Source organism: Mustelus asterias, unplaced genomic scaffold (assembly GCF_964213995.1).
Source record: "Mustelus asterias unplaced genomic scaffold, sMusAst1.hap1.1 HAP1_SCAFFOLD_2491, whole genome shotgun sequence".
NCBI lineage: Eukaryota > Metazoa > Chordata > Chondrichthyes > Carcharhiniformes > Triakidae > Mustelus > Mustelus asterias.
This window is the reverse complement of record NW_027592436.1, coordinates 332-16,069: the sequence shown is the minus strand read 5'-3', so window position 1 is coordinate 16,069 and position 15,738 is coordinate 332. Positions and strand designations below refer to the sequence as shown.

At 56.4% G+C, this 15,738-nt stretch overlaps 1 protein-coding gene across 1 annotated transcript in view; it reads left to right on the top strand.

The window, feature by feature from the left end:
* Positions 1 to 14,458, top strand: part of LOC144489746 (glucagon receptor-like) — a 43,643-nt gene extending 29,185 nt beyond the window's left edge. The window contains exons 9-13 of the mRNA XM_078207599.1: positions 1,005 to 1,074; positions 6,881 to 6,969; positions 7,541 to 7,679; positions 11,293 to 11,334; positions 14,216 to 14,458. Coding sequence (XP_078063725.1) covers positions 1,005 to 1,074; positions 6,881 to 6,969; positions 7,541 to 7,679; positions 11,293 to 11,334; positions 14,216 to 14,458 — 583 coding nt within the window. The remainder of the gene's footprint in view (positions 1 to 1,004; positions 1,075 to 6,880; positions 6,970 to 7,540; positions 7,680 to 11,292; positions 11,335 to 14,215) is intronic.
* Positions 14,459 to 15,738: the final 1,280 nt, after the last annotated feature.

Genomic DNA, 15,738 nt, shown 5'->3' with positions numbered 1-15,738 from the left:
GTATGGAGGGCATTAGCTATGAGGAGAGATTGGAGAAACTTGGTTTGTTCTCACTGGAACGACGGAGGTTGAGGGGAGACCTGATAGAAGTCTACAAGATTATGAGAGGCATGGACAGAGTGGATAGTCAGAAGCTTTTTCCCAGGGTGGAAGAGTCAATTACTAGGGGCACAGGTTTAAGGTGCGAGGGGCAAGGTTTAAAGGAGATGTACGAGGCAGATTTTGTACACAGAGGGTGGTGGGTGCCTGGAACTCGCTGCCGGGGGAGGGAGTGGAAGCGGATACGATAGTGAGTTTTAAGGGGCGTCTTGACAAATCCATGAATAGGATGGGAATAGAGGGATCTGGTCCCCGGAAGGGTAGGGGGTTTTAGTTCAGTCGGGGCAGCATGGTCGGTGCAGGATTGGAGGGGCCGAAGGGCCTGTTCCTGTGCTGTAATTTTCTTCTTTGAATGGTCTCTTCTGCTTCTAGTTTCTTTGTTAAGGGGCAGCTTGCCAATCAGCAGTGGCATCTTCTCCTGTAGTATAAATTGTTGTGCTGTCTGAGGTGCAGTCCTGATGTGTGTGTGACAGAAAGCTTCGACAGTCTGTCTCTGGGATCCCTCAGGAATATCTCTTTGCAGGAAGTGGAGATGGTGGCAGCAAATTGTCACGGGTTCAAGTGGCAGAGCGGCATCCCAGTGGGTTGGCACAAAGGGCAGCACTAGGTCTCTGGGAGGGATGGAGGGAAGCTGGGGAAGCCCTTCTCCTTCGAGCAGAGAAGGGTGAAGGCCTGGGGGGAGGGGGAGATGGGGGCAGGTGGTATTTACCAGATGGCTGCAGGGACAAGGGGCTTCATCCTCATGGGCGCAGAGTCGGAGGAGAGGAAACGGGAGCAGGAACGGGGAGGAGGCCTGCAGGAAGCTGTGAGGGTGCAAAGAACTCTTTCTGAGCGCTGGGGGTTTGCTGGATCCTCTCGCTCCGTGCAGGGGCGCTATGATGAATTCTAAATCCTTTCTCGCACAGATGCTGGGCGCAGAATCACAATATGGGATTCTGGTGGATCATCCGCTCCTCCATCCTACTGGCAATTTTGGTAAGTCAATTCAACACCTCGGTCTGAATAGGCTCACTGCTTAGACACTGGGGCAGGGGATTCAGGATTAACATACCCAAACACTGAGACACTGAGACACCCAGAAAGCGAGACACTGGGACATCGAGACACTGAGACACACAGACACTGAGACACTGGGACACCCAGAAACCAAGACACCGAGACACCCAGACCCGAGACACCCAGACCCGAGACACCCAGACACCGAGACACCCAGACCCGAGACACCGAGACACCCAGACACACAGACACACAGACACCGAGACACACAGACACTGGGATACCCAGAAACCGAGACACTGGGACACTGAGACACTCAGACACCGAGACACCCAGACACCGAGACACCCAGATACAGAGATACTGGGAGACACAGACATGAGACACCGAGACACCCAAACACCGGGACACCCAGACACCGGGACACCCAGACACCGGGACACCCAGACACCGGGACACCCAGACACCGGGACACCCAGACACTGGGACACCCAGACACCGGGACACCCAGACACCGGGACACCCAGACGCCCAGATACCAAGACACTGAGACACCCTGACACCGGGACACCCAGACACCGGGACACCCAGACACCGGGACACCCAGACACCAAGACACTGGGACACCCAGACACCAGGACACCCAGACACCAAGACACTGGGACACCCAGACACCAGGGCACCCAGACACCAAGACACTGGGACACCCAGACACCAGGACACCCAGACACCAAGACACTGGGACACCCAGACACCGGGACACCCAGACACCGGGACACCCAGACACCGGGACACCCAGACACCGGGACACCCAAACACCGAGACACTGGGACACCCAGACACTGGGACACCCAGACACCGAGACACTGGGACACTCAGACACTGGGACACCCAGACACCGAGACACTGGGACACCCAGACGCTGAGACACTGGGACACCCAGACACTGGGACACACAGACACCCAGATACCAAGACACTGAGACACCCAGACACCGGGACACCCAGACACCGGGACACCCAGACACCGGGACACCCAGACACCGGGACACCCAGACACCGTGATACTGAGACACCCAGACACCGAGACACTGGGACACTCAGACACCGAGACACTGGGACACCCAGACACTGAGACACCCAGACACTGGGACACCCAGACACCGAGACACCCAGACACTCAGACACCCAGACACCGAGACACCCAGACACCGAGACACCCAGACACCGAGACACCCAGACACTGGGATACCCAGAAACCGAGACACTGGGACACTGAGACACTCAGACACCGAGACGCCCAGACACCGAGACGCCCAGACACCGAGACGCACAAACACCGAGACACTGGGATACCCAGACACCGAGACACTCAGACACAGGGATACCCAGACACCGAGACACTCAGACTCTGGGATACCCAGACACCGAGACGCTCAGACTCTGGGATACCCAGACACTGAGACACACAGAAACCGAGACACTGGAACACCGAGACACCCAGACCCGAGACACCCAGACCCGAGACACCCAGACCCGAGACACCGAGACACCCAGACACCCAGACCCGAGAAACCCAGACCCGAGACACCCAGACACCCAGACACCGGGACACCCAGACCCGAGACACCCAGACCCGAGACACCCAGACCCGAGACACCCAGACCCAAGACACCCAGACCCGAGACACCGAGACACCCAGACACCGAGACACCCAGACCCGAGACACCCAGACCCGAGACACCGAGACACCCAGACCCGAGACACCCAGACACCCAGACACCCAGACACCGAGACACCCAGACACCGAGACACCCAGACCCGAGACACCGAGTCACCCAGACACCCAGACACCGAGACACCGGGACCCGAGACACCCAGACACCGAGACACCCAGACACCGAGACACCCAGACCCGAGACACCCAGACACCCAGACACCAAGACACGCAGACACTGGGATACCCAGAAACCGAGACACTGGGACACTGAGACACCCAGATACAGAGATACTGGGAGACACAGACATGAGACACCGAGACACCCAGACACCGGGACACCCAGACACCGGGACACCCAGACACCGGGAAACCCAGACACCGGGACACCCAGACACCGGGACACCCAGACACCGGGACACCCAGACACCGGGACACCCAGACACCGGGACACCCAGACACCGGGACACCCAGACACTGAGACACCGGGACACCCAGACACCGGGACACCCAGACACCGGGACACCCAGACACCGGGACACCGGGACACCCAGACACCGGGACACCCAGACACCGGGACACCCGGACACCGGGACACCCGGACACCCAGACACCCAGACACTCGGACACCCAGACACTCGGACACCCAGACACTCGGACACCCAGACACCCAGACACTCGGACACCCAGACACTGAGACACTCAGACACCGAGACACCCAGACACCGGGACACCCAGACACCGGGACACCCAGACACCGGGACACCCAGACACCGGGACACCCAGACACCGGGACACCCAGACACCGGGACACCCAGACACCGGGACACCCAGACACCGGGACACCGGGACACCCAGACACCGGGACACCCAGACACCGGGACACCCAGACACCGGGACACCCAGACACCGGGACACCCAGACACCGGGACACCCAGACACCGGGACACCGGGACACCCGGACACCGGGACATCCAGACACCGGGACACCCAGACACCGGGACACCCAGACACCGGGACACCCAGACACCGGGACACCCAGACACCGGGACACCCAGACACCGGGACACCCAGACACCGGGACACCCAGACACCGGGACACCCAGACACCGGGACACCCAGACACCGGGACACCCAGACACCGGGACACCCAGACACCGGGACACCCAGACACCGGGACACCCAGACACCGGGACACCCAGACACCGGGACACCCGGACACCGGGACACCCAGACACCCAGACACTCGGACACCCAGACACTCGGACGCCCAGACACTCGGACACCCAGACACTCGGACACCCAGACACTCGGACACCCAGACACTCGGACACCCAGACACTGAGACACCCAGACACTGAGACACCCAGACACCCAGACACCGGGACACCCAGACACCGAGACACCCAGACCCGAGACACCCAGACCCGAGACACCCAGACCCGAGACACCGAGACACCCAGACACCGAGACACCCAGACCCGTGAAACCCAGACCCCAGACACCCAGACACCCAGACACCGGGACACCCAGACCCGAGACACCCAGACCCGAGACACCCAGACCCGAGACACCGAGACACCAAGACACCCAGACACCGGGACACCCAGACACCGGGACACCCAGACACCGGGAAACCCAGACACCGGGACACCCAGACACCGGGACACCCAGACACTCGGACACCCAGACACTCGGACACCCAGACACTGAGACACCCAGACACTGAGACACCCAGACACCGAGACACCCAGACACCGGGACACCCAGACACCGGGACACCCAGACACCGGGACACCCAGACACCCGGACACTGAGACACCCAGACACCGGGACACCCAGACACTGAGACACCCAGACACCGCGACACTGGGACACCCAGACACCGGGACACCCAGACACCCAGACACTGGGACACTCAGACACCGTGATACTGGGACACCCAGACACCGAGACACTGGGACACTCAGACACCGAGACACTGGGACACCCAGACACTGTGACACTGGGACACCCAGACACCGAGACACCCAGACACCGAGACACCCAGACACCAAGACACGCAGACACTGGGATACCCAGAAACCGAGACACTGGGACACTGAGACACTCTGACACCGAGACACCCAGACACCGAGACGCCCAGACACCGAGACGCCCAGACACCGAGACGCCCAGACACCGAGACACTGGGATACCCAGAAACCGAGACACTCAGACACTGAGACACTCAGACACTGAGACACCCAGACACTGGGACACTGGGACACCCAGACACTGGGACACCCAGACACTGTGACACTGGGACACCGAGACACCCAGACACCGAGACACCGAGACACCCAGACACCAAGACACGCAGACACTGGGATACCCAGAAACCGAGACACTGGGACACTGAGACACTCTGACACCGAGACACCCAGACACCGAGACACCCAGACACCGAGACACCCAGACACCGAGACGCCCAGACACCGAGACGCCCAGACACCGAGACGCCCAGACACCGAGACGCCCAGACACCGAGACACTGGGATACCCAGAAACCGAGACACTCAGACACTGAGACACTCAGACACTGAGACACCCAGACACTGGGACACCCAGACACTGAGACACCCAGACACTGGGATACCCAGAAACCGAGACACTGGGACACTGAGACACTCTGACACCGAGACACCCAGACACCGAGACACCCAGACACCGAGACGCCCAGACACCGAGACGCCCAGACACCGAGACGCCCAGACACCGAGACGCCCAGACACCGAGACGCCCAGACACCGAGACACTGGGATACCCAGAAACCGAGACACTCAGACACTGAGACACTCAGACACTGAGACACCCAGACACCCAGACACTGGGACACTCAGACACCGTGATACTGGGACACCCAGACACCGAGACACTGGGACACTCAGACACCGAGACACTGGGACACCCAGACACTGTGACACTGGGACACCCAGACACCGAGACACCCAGACACCGAGACACCCAGACACCAAGACACGCAGACACTGGGATACCCAGAAACCGAGACACTGGGACACTGAGACACTCTGACACCGAGACACCCAGACACCGAGACGCCCAGACACCGAGACGCCCAGACACCGAGACGCCCAGACACCGAGACACTGGGATACCCAGAAACCGAGACACTCAGACACTGAGACACTCAGACACTGAGACACCCAGACACTGGGACACTGGGACACCCAGACACTGGGACACCCAGACACTGTGACACTGGGACACCGAGACACCCAGACACCGAGACACCCAGACACCCAGACACCAAGACACGCAGACACTGGGATACCCAGAAACCGAGACACTGGGACACTGAGACACTCTGACACCGAGACACCCAGACACCGAGACACCCAGACACCGAGACACCCAGACACCGAGACGCCCAGACACCGAGACGCCCAGACACCGAGACGCCCAGACACCGAGACCCCAGACACCGAGACACTGGGATACCCAGAAACCGAGACACTCAGACACTGAGACACTCAGACACTGAGACACCCAGACACTGGGACACCCAGACACTGAGACACCCAGACACTGAGACACCCAGACACTGGGATACCCAGAAACCGAGACACTGGGACACTGAGACACTCTGACACCGAGACACCCAGACACCGAGACACCCAGACACCGAGACGCCCAGACACCGAGACGCCCAGACACCGAGACGCCCAGACACCGAGACGCCCAGACACCGAGACACTGGGATACCCAGAAACCGAGACACTCAGACACTGAGACACTCAGACACTGAGACACCCAGACACTGGGACACCCAGACACTGAGACACCCAGACACTGAGACACTCAGACACTGAGACACTCAGACACCCAGACACTGAGACACCCAGACACCGAGATGGGCAGACACTGAGACACCCAGACACTGAGACACCCAGACACTGAGACACCCAGACACCGAGATGGGCAGACACTGAGACACCCAGACACCGAGATGGGCAGACAAGTAGACTGTCAGATGGGAAGACAGTTAAAATTTGCCATCTTCCCCCAGGTGAACTTTCTCATCTTTATCCGAATCGTCAACATCCTGGTCTCCAAGATGCGAGCCAATCAGATGTGTGCCCGTGATTACAAGTTCAGGTGGGTATTCTGTGTGGCTGATGCTGAATTTCCCTGTCCGGACCCTCATCCAAATCCAAACCACACCGCCAATATTCGCCTCACTGAACTCTCATCCTTCTCTTTATCTCCGTCTCTCTCTCTCTCTCTGTGTCTCTCTCTCTTTCTCTCTGTCTCTCTTTCTCTGTCTCTCTCTCTCTGTCTCTCTTTCTCTCTCTCTCTGTGTCTCTCTGTCTCTGTCTCTACCTCTCTCTCTGTCTCTCTCTCTGTGTCTCTCTGTCTCTACCTCTCTCTCTGTCTCTCTCTCTCTCTCTGTGTCTCTCTGTCTCTGTCTCTACCTCTCTCTCTGTCTCTCTCTCTGTGTCTCTCTGTCTCTACCTCTCTCTCTGTCTCTCTCTCTGTGTCTCTCTGTCTCTGTCTCTCTCTCTCTCTCTGTCTCTCTCTCTCTGTGTCTCTCTGTCTCTGTCTCTACCTCTCTCTCTGTCTCTCTGTCTCTCTCTCTGTGTCTCTCTGTCTCTGTCTCTACCTCTCTCTCTGTCTCTCTGTCTCTCTGTCTCTCTCTCTGTGTCTCTCTGTCTCTACCTCTCTCTAGGCTGGCAAAGTCGACATTGACTCTCATCCCACTGCTCGGTGTCCATGAAGTGCTATTTGCGTTACTGACGGACGAACAAGCCAAGGGAATGGTCCGAAAGGTCAAACTCTTTGTTGAACTCTTCTTGAATTCTTTCCAGGTACTGGGTACACCTCACTCCATACGGAGACTTCAGGGGAATCAGGTCAGGGCAGTGCTAATGGGAAAGTGATTGTGCCACACAAGTGCCAGACAATGACCATCTCTGACGAGGCAGGATCAAACCACCAATAACATTCAATAACATTACCATCGCTGAATCCGCTCCCAACCCCCCCCCCACCCCCCCCAACCCCCCCACCCCACCCCACCCCACCCCACCCCCCCCCCCACCCCACGCCCCCCCACCCCCCCGCCCCACCCCAACCCCCCCACCCCACCCCCCCCACCCCACCCCCCCCACCCCACCCCCCCCCCCACCGCCCCCCCCCCCACCGCCCCCCCCCCACCCCCGCCCCACCCCACCCCCCCCACCCCATCCCCACCCCCACCCAACCCCCCCCCACCCCACCCCCCCACCCCCCCCCGCCACCCCCCCCCCTCCCCCGCAACCTACACCCTCTATCAACATCCTGGGGGTTCCCATTGACCAGAAACTGAACCAGACCCAGCCGTATAAATACTGTGTCTCCCAGAGCAGGTCAGAGGCTGGGAATCCTGCGGAGAGTAACTCACCTCCTGACTCCCCCCAAAGCCTGTCCACCATCTACAAGGACACAAGTCAGGAGTGGGATGGAATACTCTCCACTTGCCTGGATGGGTGCGGCTCCCAACAACACTCGAGAAGCTCAACACCATCCAGGACAAAGCAGCCCCCGCTCGATCGACACGCTAACCCCCACCTTCAACACTCACTCCCTCCACCACCGACGCACAGAGGCAGCCGTGTGTACCATCTACAAGATGCACTGCAGCGACTCACCAAGGCTCCTTCAACAGCACCTTCCAAACCCACCACCTCTACCACCGAGAAGGACAAGGGCAGCAGACACATGGGGAACACCCCCACCTGCAAGCTCCCCCTCCGAGCCCCACACACACCATCCTGACTTGGAAATATATCGGCTGTTCCTTCACTGTCGCTGGGGTCAAAATCCTGGAACTCCCTCCCTAACAGCACTGGGGGTGTACCTACACCACACGGGACTGACTGATGTCCAATAACAATCCTGGAACTCCCTCTCTAACAGCACTGTGGGTGTACCTACATCACACGGGACTGACTGATGTCCAATAACAATCCTGGAACTCCCTCCCTAACAGCACTGTGGGTGTACCTACACCACACGGGACTGACTGATGTCCAATAACAATCCTGGAACTCCCTCCCTAACAGCACTGTGGGTGTACCTACACCACACGGGACTGACTGATGTCCAATAACAATCCTGGAACTCCCTCCCTAACAGCACTGTGGGTGTACCTACACCACACGGGACTGACTGATGTCCAATAACAATCCTGGAACTCCCTCCCTAACAGCACTGTGGGTGTACCTACACCACACGGGACTGACTGATGTCCAATAACAATCCTGGAACTCCCTCCCTAACAGCACTGTGGGTGTACCTACACCACACGGGACTGACTGATGTCCAATAACAATCCTGGAACTCCCTCCCTAACAGCACTGTGGGTGTACCTACACCACACGGGACTGACTGATGTCCAATAACAATCCTGGAACTCCCTCCCTAACAGCACTGTGGGTGTACCTACACCACACGGGACTGCAGGGCGTTCAAGATGGCGACTCACCCACCACCTTCTCAAGGGGCAGTTAGGGATGGGTAATAAATGCTGGGCCCGGCCAGTGACACCCACACCCCTGAGGGAATTGAATTCTGTTGATCTAAAGATAGTGAGACCAAGGCACAGTGACCCATGATTTGATTTGATTTGATTTATTATTGTCATGTGTATCAGTATACAGTGAAAAGTATTGTTTCTTACGCGGCTATACAGACAAAGCATACTGTTCATAGAGAAGAAAAGGAAAGGGTGCAGAATGTAGTGTTACAGTCATAGCTAGGGTGTAGAGAAAGATCAACTTAATGCGAGGTAGGTCCATTCTAAAGTCTGACAGCAGCAGGGAAGAAGCTGTTCTTGTGTCGGTCGGTACGTGACCTCAGACTTTTGTATCTTTTTCCCGATGGAAGAAGGTGGAAGAGAGAATGTCCGGGGTGCGTGGGGTCCTTAATTATGTTGGCTGCTTTTCCCCGAGGCAGCGGGAAGTGTAGACAGAGTCAATGGATGGGAGGCTGGTTTGCGTGATGGACTGGGCTACATTCATGATCTTTTGTAGTTCCTTGCGCTCTTGGGCAGAGCAGGAGCCCCAGACCAAGCTGTGATACAACCAGAAAGAATGCTTTCTATGGTGCATCTGTAAATGTTGGTGCGAGTCGTAGCTGACATGCCAAATTTCCTTAGTCTTCTGAGAAAGTAGAGGCGTTGATGGGGCTTTCTTAACTATAGTGTCGGCATGGGGGGACCAGGACAGGTTGTTGGTGATCTGAACACCTAAAACCTGAAGCTCTCGACCCTTTCTACTTCGTCCCCATTGATGTAGACAGGGGAATGTTCTCCTTTACGCTTCCTGAAGTCGGTGACAATCTCCTTCGTTTTGTTGACATTGAGGGAGAGATTATTGTTGCCGCACCAGTTCACCAGATTCTCTGTCTTGTCATTGTTTGAGATCCGACCCACTACAGTGGTGTTGTCAGCAAACTTGAAAATGGAATTGGAGGGGAATTTGGCCGCACAGTCACAGGTGTATAAGGAGTATAGCAGGGGGCTGAGGACACAGCCTTGTGGGGCACCGGTGTTGAGGATGATCATGGAGGAGGTGTTATTGCCTATCCTTACTGATTGTGGTCTGTGAGTTGGGAAGTTCAGGATCCAGTCACAGAGGGAGGAGCCGAGGCCCAGGCCACGGAGTTTGGAGATGAGTTTTGTGGGAATAATGGTGTTGAGGCTGAGCTGTAGTCAATAAATAGGAATCTGACACAGGTGTCCTTGTTATCTAGGTGTTCCAGGGGTGAGTGCAGGGCCAGGGAGATGGCGTCTGCTGTGGACCTGTTGCGGCGATAGGCAAACTGTAGTGGATCCAGGTAGTCCGGGAGGCTGGAATTGATTCGTTCCGTGACTAACCTTTTGAAGCACTTCATAATGATGGGTGTCAGAGCCACCGGCCGATAGTCATTAAGGCTGCTTGGCTTTTCTTAGGTACCGGGATGATGGTTGTCTTCTTGAAGCAGATAGGGACCTCAGATTGTTGTATAGAGAGGTTGAAGATGTCTATGAATACTCCCGCCAGCTGATCCACGCAGGATCTGAGTGCTCATCCGGGTACCCCATCCGGGCCACTCGCTTTCCGTGGGTTGACCTTGGAGAAAGCTGCTCTGACATCTGCAATGGTGACCCCAGATACAGGTTCATCCAGGGCTTCCAGGGCGGAGGGCGTGCTCTCGCTGACCCCTTGCTCAAAACGGGCGTAGAATGCATTGAGCTCATCAGGGAGGGGTGCGTTGGAGCAATGGGGACATTAATGAACACATTGGGGCCGTGGGGGCAGAGGGACAGGTTGTGCCACGTGTTTCTGATTAGGGAACTGTACAAGAGAAGGGAAGTGGTCTAGTTAATGAACAATGACTGAAAATAACTCTCTTTCTCCCACTCTCTCCCCATTGCACCTTCCCCATGCTATTCCGCAGGGACTGTTTGTGGCCACACTTTACTGCTTCCTCAATGCAGAGGTACGTACATCGCTATTTCCAGAGAGATTGGGCTGATGAGTGGCAGATGCAATCTAATGATGAGATTCGCGAGGTGATACAGTTTTGGTCGGAAGAGCGAGGGGAGGTTAAAACATACAACAGTCCAGCACAGGAGCAGGCCCCTCGGCCCACAATGTTGTGCTGAACATGACACCAAATCAAACTAATTCCTTCTGCCTGCCCTTGCTCCCTATCCCTCTATTCCTCACATATTCCTGTGCTTATCTAAAAGCCCCTTAAACACCCCGATCGTACCTGCCTCCTCCACCACCCCTGGCAGCATGTTCCACCTCCCTTTCTATGTGTAAAAACTCGCCCCTCACATCTCCTCTGAACTTTCCCCCTCTGACCTTAACTGCGTGCTCCTCGTATTAGACATTTCAACTCTGGGAAAAAGATTCTGGCTGTCTACCCTATCTCTGTCTCTCATCATTTTATAGACTTCTGTCAGATCTCCCAGTTATACAAATGAAATGGTTTATACAGAGAGAGAGAGAGATGTGCGTAAACAAATCATTGAAGGCAGCATGACGGGTTTAGAGAGAGAGAGTGGTAAATCAAATAATCGAATCCCTAAAGTGCAGAAGGAGGCCATTCGGCCCATCGAGTCTGCACCTACTCTCCAAAAGAGCAACACACCCAGACCCGATCCCTGCAACCCCAAGTATTTACCCTACTAATCCACCTAACATGCACATAGTTGGACATTAAGGGGCAATTTAGCACGGCCAATCCACCTAACCTGCACATCTTTGGAGTGTGGGAGGAAACCGGAGCACCCGGAGGAAACCCACACAGACACAGGGAGAATGTGAAAGCTCCACACAGACAGCGACCCAAAGCTGGAATCGAACCCAGGTCTCTGGAGCTGGGAGGCAGCAGTGCTAACCACTGCACCACCCGACAAATAAAGCATACCTTATCCTGGGATTGATTTGTAACCACCTGGGGCTGAGTGGCCTACTCCTGTTTATTTGTGAAACACAGTAAGAAGTTTAACAACACCAGGTTAAAGTCCAACAGGTTTATTTGGTAGCAAACGCCACACAAGCTTTCCGAGCGCTGCCCCTTCGTCAGGTGGGTGGGAATTCTGTTCACAAACAGGGCACAAAGACACAAACTCAATTTACAGAATAATGGTTGGAATGTGAGTCTTTACAGGGAATCAAGTCTTAAAGGTACAGACAATCTTACCCGAAGATCAAGCATTCTCCAAGATGGCCTTCACGACACACGACAACGCAGAGTCGCTGAGCAGAAACTGATAGCCAAGTTCCGCACACATGAGGACGGCCTAAACCGGGATCTTGGGTTCATGTCACACTATCTGTAACCCCCACGACTTGCCTGGGCTTGCAAAATCTCACTAACTGTCCTGTCTGGAGACAATACACATCTCTTTAATCTGTGCTTAACGCTCTCTCCACTCACATTGTCTGTACCTTTAAGACTTGATTACCTGTAAAGACTCGCATTCCAACCATTATTCTGTAAATTGAGTTTGTGTCTTTGTGCCCTGTTTGTGAACAGAATTCCCACCCACCTGACGAAGGGGCAGCCTGTTCCGAAAGCTTGTGGCGTTTGCTACCAAATAAGCCTGTTGGACTTTAACCTGGTGTTGTTAAACTTCTTACAGTGTTTACCCCAGTCCAACGCCGGCATCTCCACATCGTGTTTGTGAAACACCAGGCAAAGTACTGTGTCCCGTTCTGGGCTCCAAACACTCCAGGATGGATATCAAGGTCTCCTCTCTCTCCCAAATATCTCTCCCTCCCGGACATCCCTCTCTCCCCCGAATATCTCTCCTTCCCGGACAGCTCTCCCTCCCTCCCGGACATCCCTCCCTCCCAGATATCCCTCCCTCCCAGACATCCCTCCCTCCCTCCCTCCCGGACATCCCTCCCTCACTCCCGGACATCCCTCCCTCCCCCCCAGACATCACTCCCGGACATCCCTCCCGGACATCCCTCCCTCCTGGACATCCCTCTCTCCCCCCCGGACATCCCTCCCGGACATCCCTCCCTCCCTCCCGGACATCCCTCCCTCCCTCTCTCCCGGACATCCCTCCCTCCCTCCCTCCCGGACATCCCTCCATCCCTCCCTCCCGGACATCCCTCCCTCCCTCCCTCCCAGTCATCCCTCCCTCCCTCCCTCCCTCCCTCCTGATCATCTCGCCAGTATTTCAGGGAGGGAGGTCAGGGCCTGGGACAGGGGGTGCGGAGGAGATTTACCAGAATGTTCCTCCCCTGCTCTGGGAGACGAGGGTCTTCAGTTCACGCGGAGAGAAACTGGGGGAAGCTGGGGTAGGAGGGACGAGGAGAAGGGGGCGATGGGGAGAGGGGGTCGTTCTCCTCTGAGCGGAGAAGGCTAAGGGAGAGATTGAATCGAGACGTTCCAAATCGGGAAAGGGGGTTTGTGACGGGATTGGGACACAGATTGAAGGCGATTGGGAAAAGAACCAGAGGGGGTGAGGGGGGGGTGAGGTGAGGGAATGTTTATTGTGAACGCAGCGAGTTGTTGTGATCTGGAAGGTGCTGCCTGAAAGGGCGGCGGAAGCAGATTCAACAGGAACTTTCCAAAGGGGCGACTGGAGAAATACTCGATGGGGAAAGATTGACAGAGAGATGGAGAGGAGAGGGGGGAGGGAGTGGATCACTCGTTCACAGGGCCAGCAGGGGAAACGAGGGGCTGAATGGTCTCCTGCTCTAGCTGTGTAGTTTTGGCACTGTGAGGTTTTCACGTACAAGATGTCAGACTCCGTGTTGACGTGTTTCAGCATGCTGCGTGTTGTCCAGCAGACACGGTTAATATTCCCCCGTCTCTCCCCCCCCCCCCCCCCCACCCCGCCTCAACCCCGCAGGTCCAGTACGAGGTGCGGAGAAAGTGGCACAGTTGGCAGCAGCAGCAGACGATCCTGGAGGATTGGCGCCACACCTGGGGTAACGGACGCTCACCAGGCAGCGGATACGATGCCCCGCCGCAGGCCCCGGACTCCCTGGGCCACAAAGGCAGGGACCACAGCCGGACCTCCGAGGAGACCATCTGGGAGAGGGCGCCTCTGGGGGGCAGGGACAGTGGGGACGTGGCGGAGAGTCGCTGCTGATGGATAGCGGATGGCAGGAATGAACAATGCCCCACATGGATGCTGGCGCATGAGGGAAGGGAGGAGGAGGCAGTCCCACAGATTGGAGGGAGGGGAGAGGGAGCGGCAGAGGGTCTGAGGGTGCGGGAGGGGAGAGGGAGGGTGAGGACAGGTGATTTGAGTGGACGTAGGTCCTGTTACTGGGTTGCTCTGGGTGAGTACATGAGAGTGTGTGTGTGTGAGAGAGAGTGTGTGAGAGAGAGATAGAGAGTGTGTGAGAGAGAGAGAGAGTGTGTGAGAGAGAGATAGAGAGTGTGTGAGAGAGAGAGAGAGTGTGTGAGAGAGAGTGTGTGAGAGAGAGAGTCTGTGTGAGAGAGAGAGAGTCTGAGTGTGTGAGAGAGAGTGTGAGAGAGAGAGAGTGTGTGAGAGAGAGAGAGAGTGAGTGTGTGAGAGAGAGAGTGTGTGAGAGAGTGTGTGAGAGAGAGTCTGTGTGAGAGAGAGAGAGTCTGAGTGTGTGTGAGAGAGAGAGAGTGTGTGTGTGTGAGAGTGTGTGAGAGAGAGTGTGTGAGAGAGAGAGAGAGAGTGTGCGAGAGAGAGAGAGTGTGCGAGAGAGAGAGAGAGTGTGAGAGAGAGATAGCGTGTGAGAGAGAGAGAGTGGGTGTGTGAGAGAGAGTGAGTGAGTGAGAGAGAGAGAGAGAGTGTGCGTGAGAGTGTGCGTGAGAGAGTGTGCGTGAGAGAGAGTGTGTGTGAGAGAGTGTGTGTGAGAGAGCGTGTGTGAGAGAGCGAGTGTGTGAGAGAGAGTGTGAGAGAGAGTGTGAGAGAGAGAGAGTGCGAGAGAGAGTGTGAGAGAGAGATAGAGTGTGAGAGAGAGAGAGTGTGTGTGAGAGAGAGAGAGTGAGTGTGTGAGAGAGAGAGAGTGAGTGAGTGAGTGAGTGAGAGAGAGAGTGTGCGCGAGAGAGTGTGCGCGAGAGAGTGTGCGCGAGAGAGTGTGCGCGGGAGAGTGTGCGCGGGAGAGTGTGCGTGGGAGAGTGTGCGCGGGAGAGTGTGCGCGGGAGAGTGTGCGCGGGAGAGTGTACGTGAGAGTGCGTGAGAGTGTGAGCGTGAGAGAGAGAAAGTGTGTGCGAGAGAGAGAGAGTGAATGTGTGTGTGTGAGAGAGTGAGAGATGGTGTGTGTGTGTGTGGGAGAGAGTGAGATATAGCATGTGTGTGTATGTGAGTATGAGAGAGAGAGTGTAATGTGTGTGAGAATGTATGTGAGAGAGACAGTGTCTGTGAGAGAGAGTGTGTGTGTGTGAGAGAGT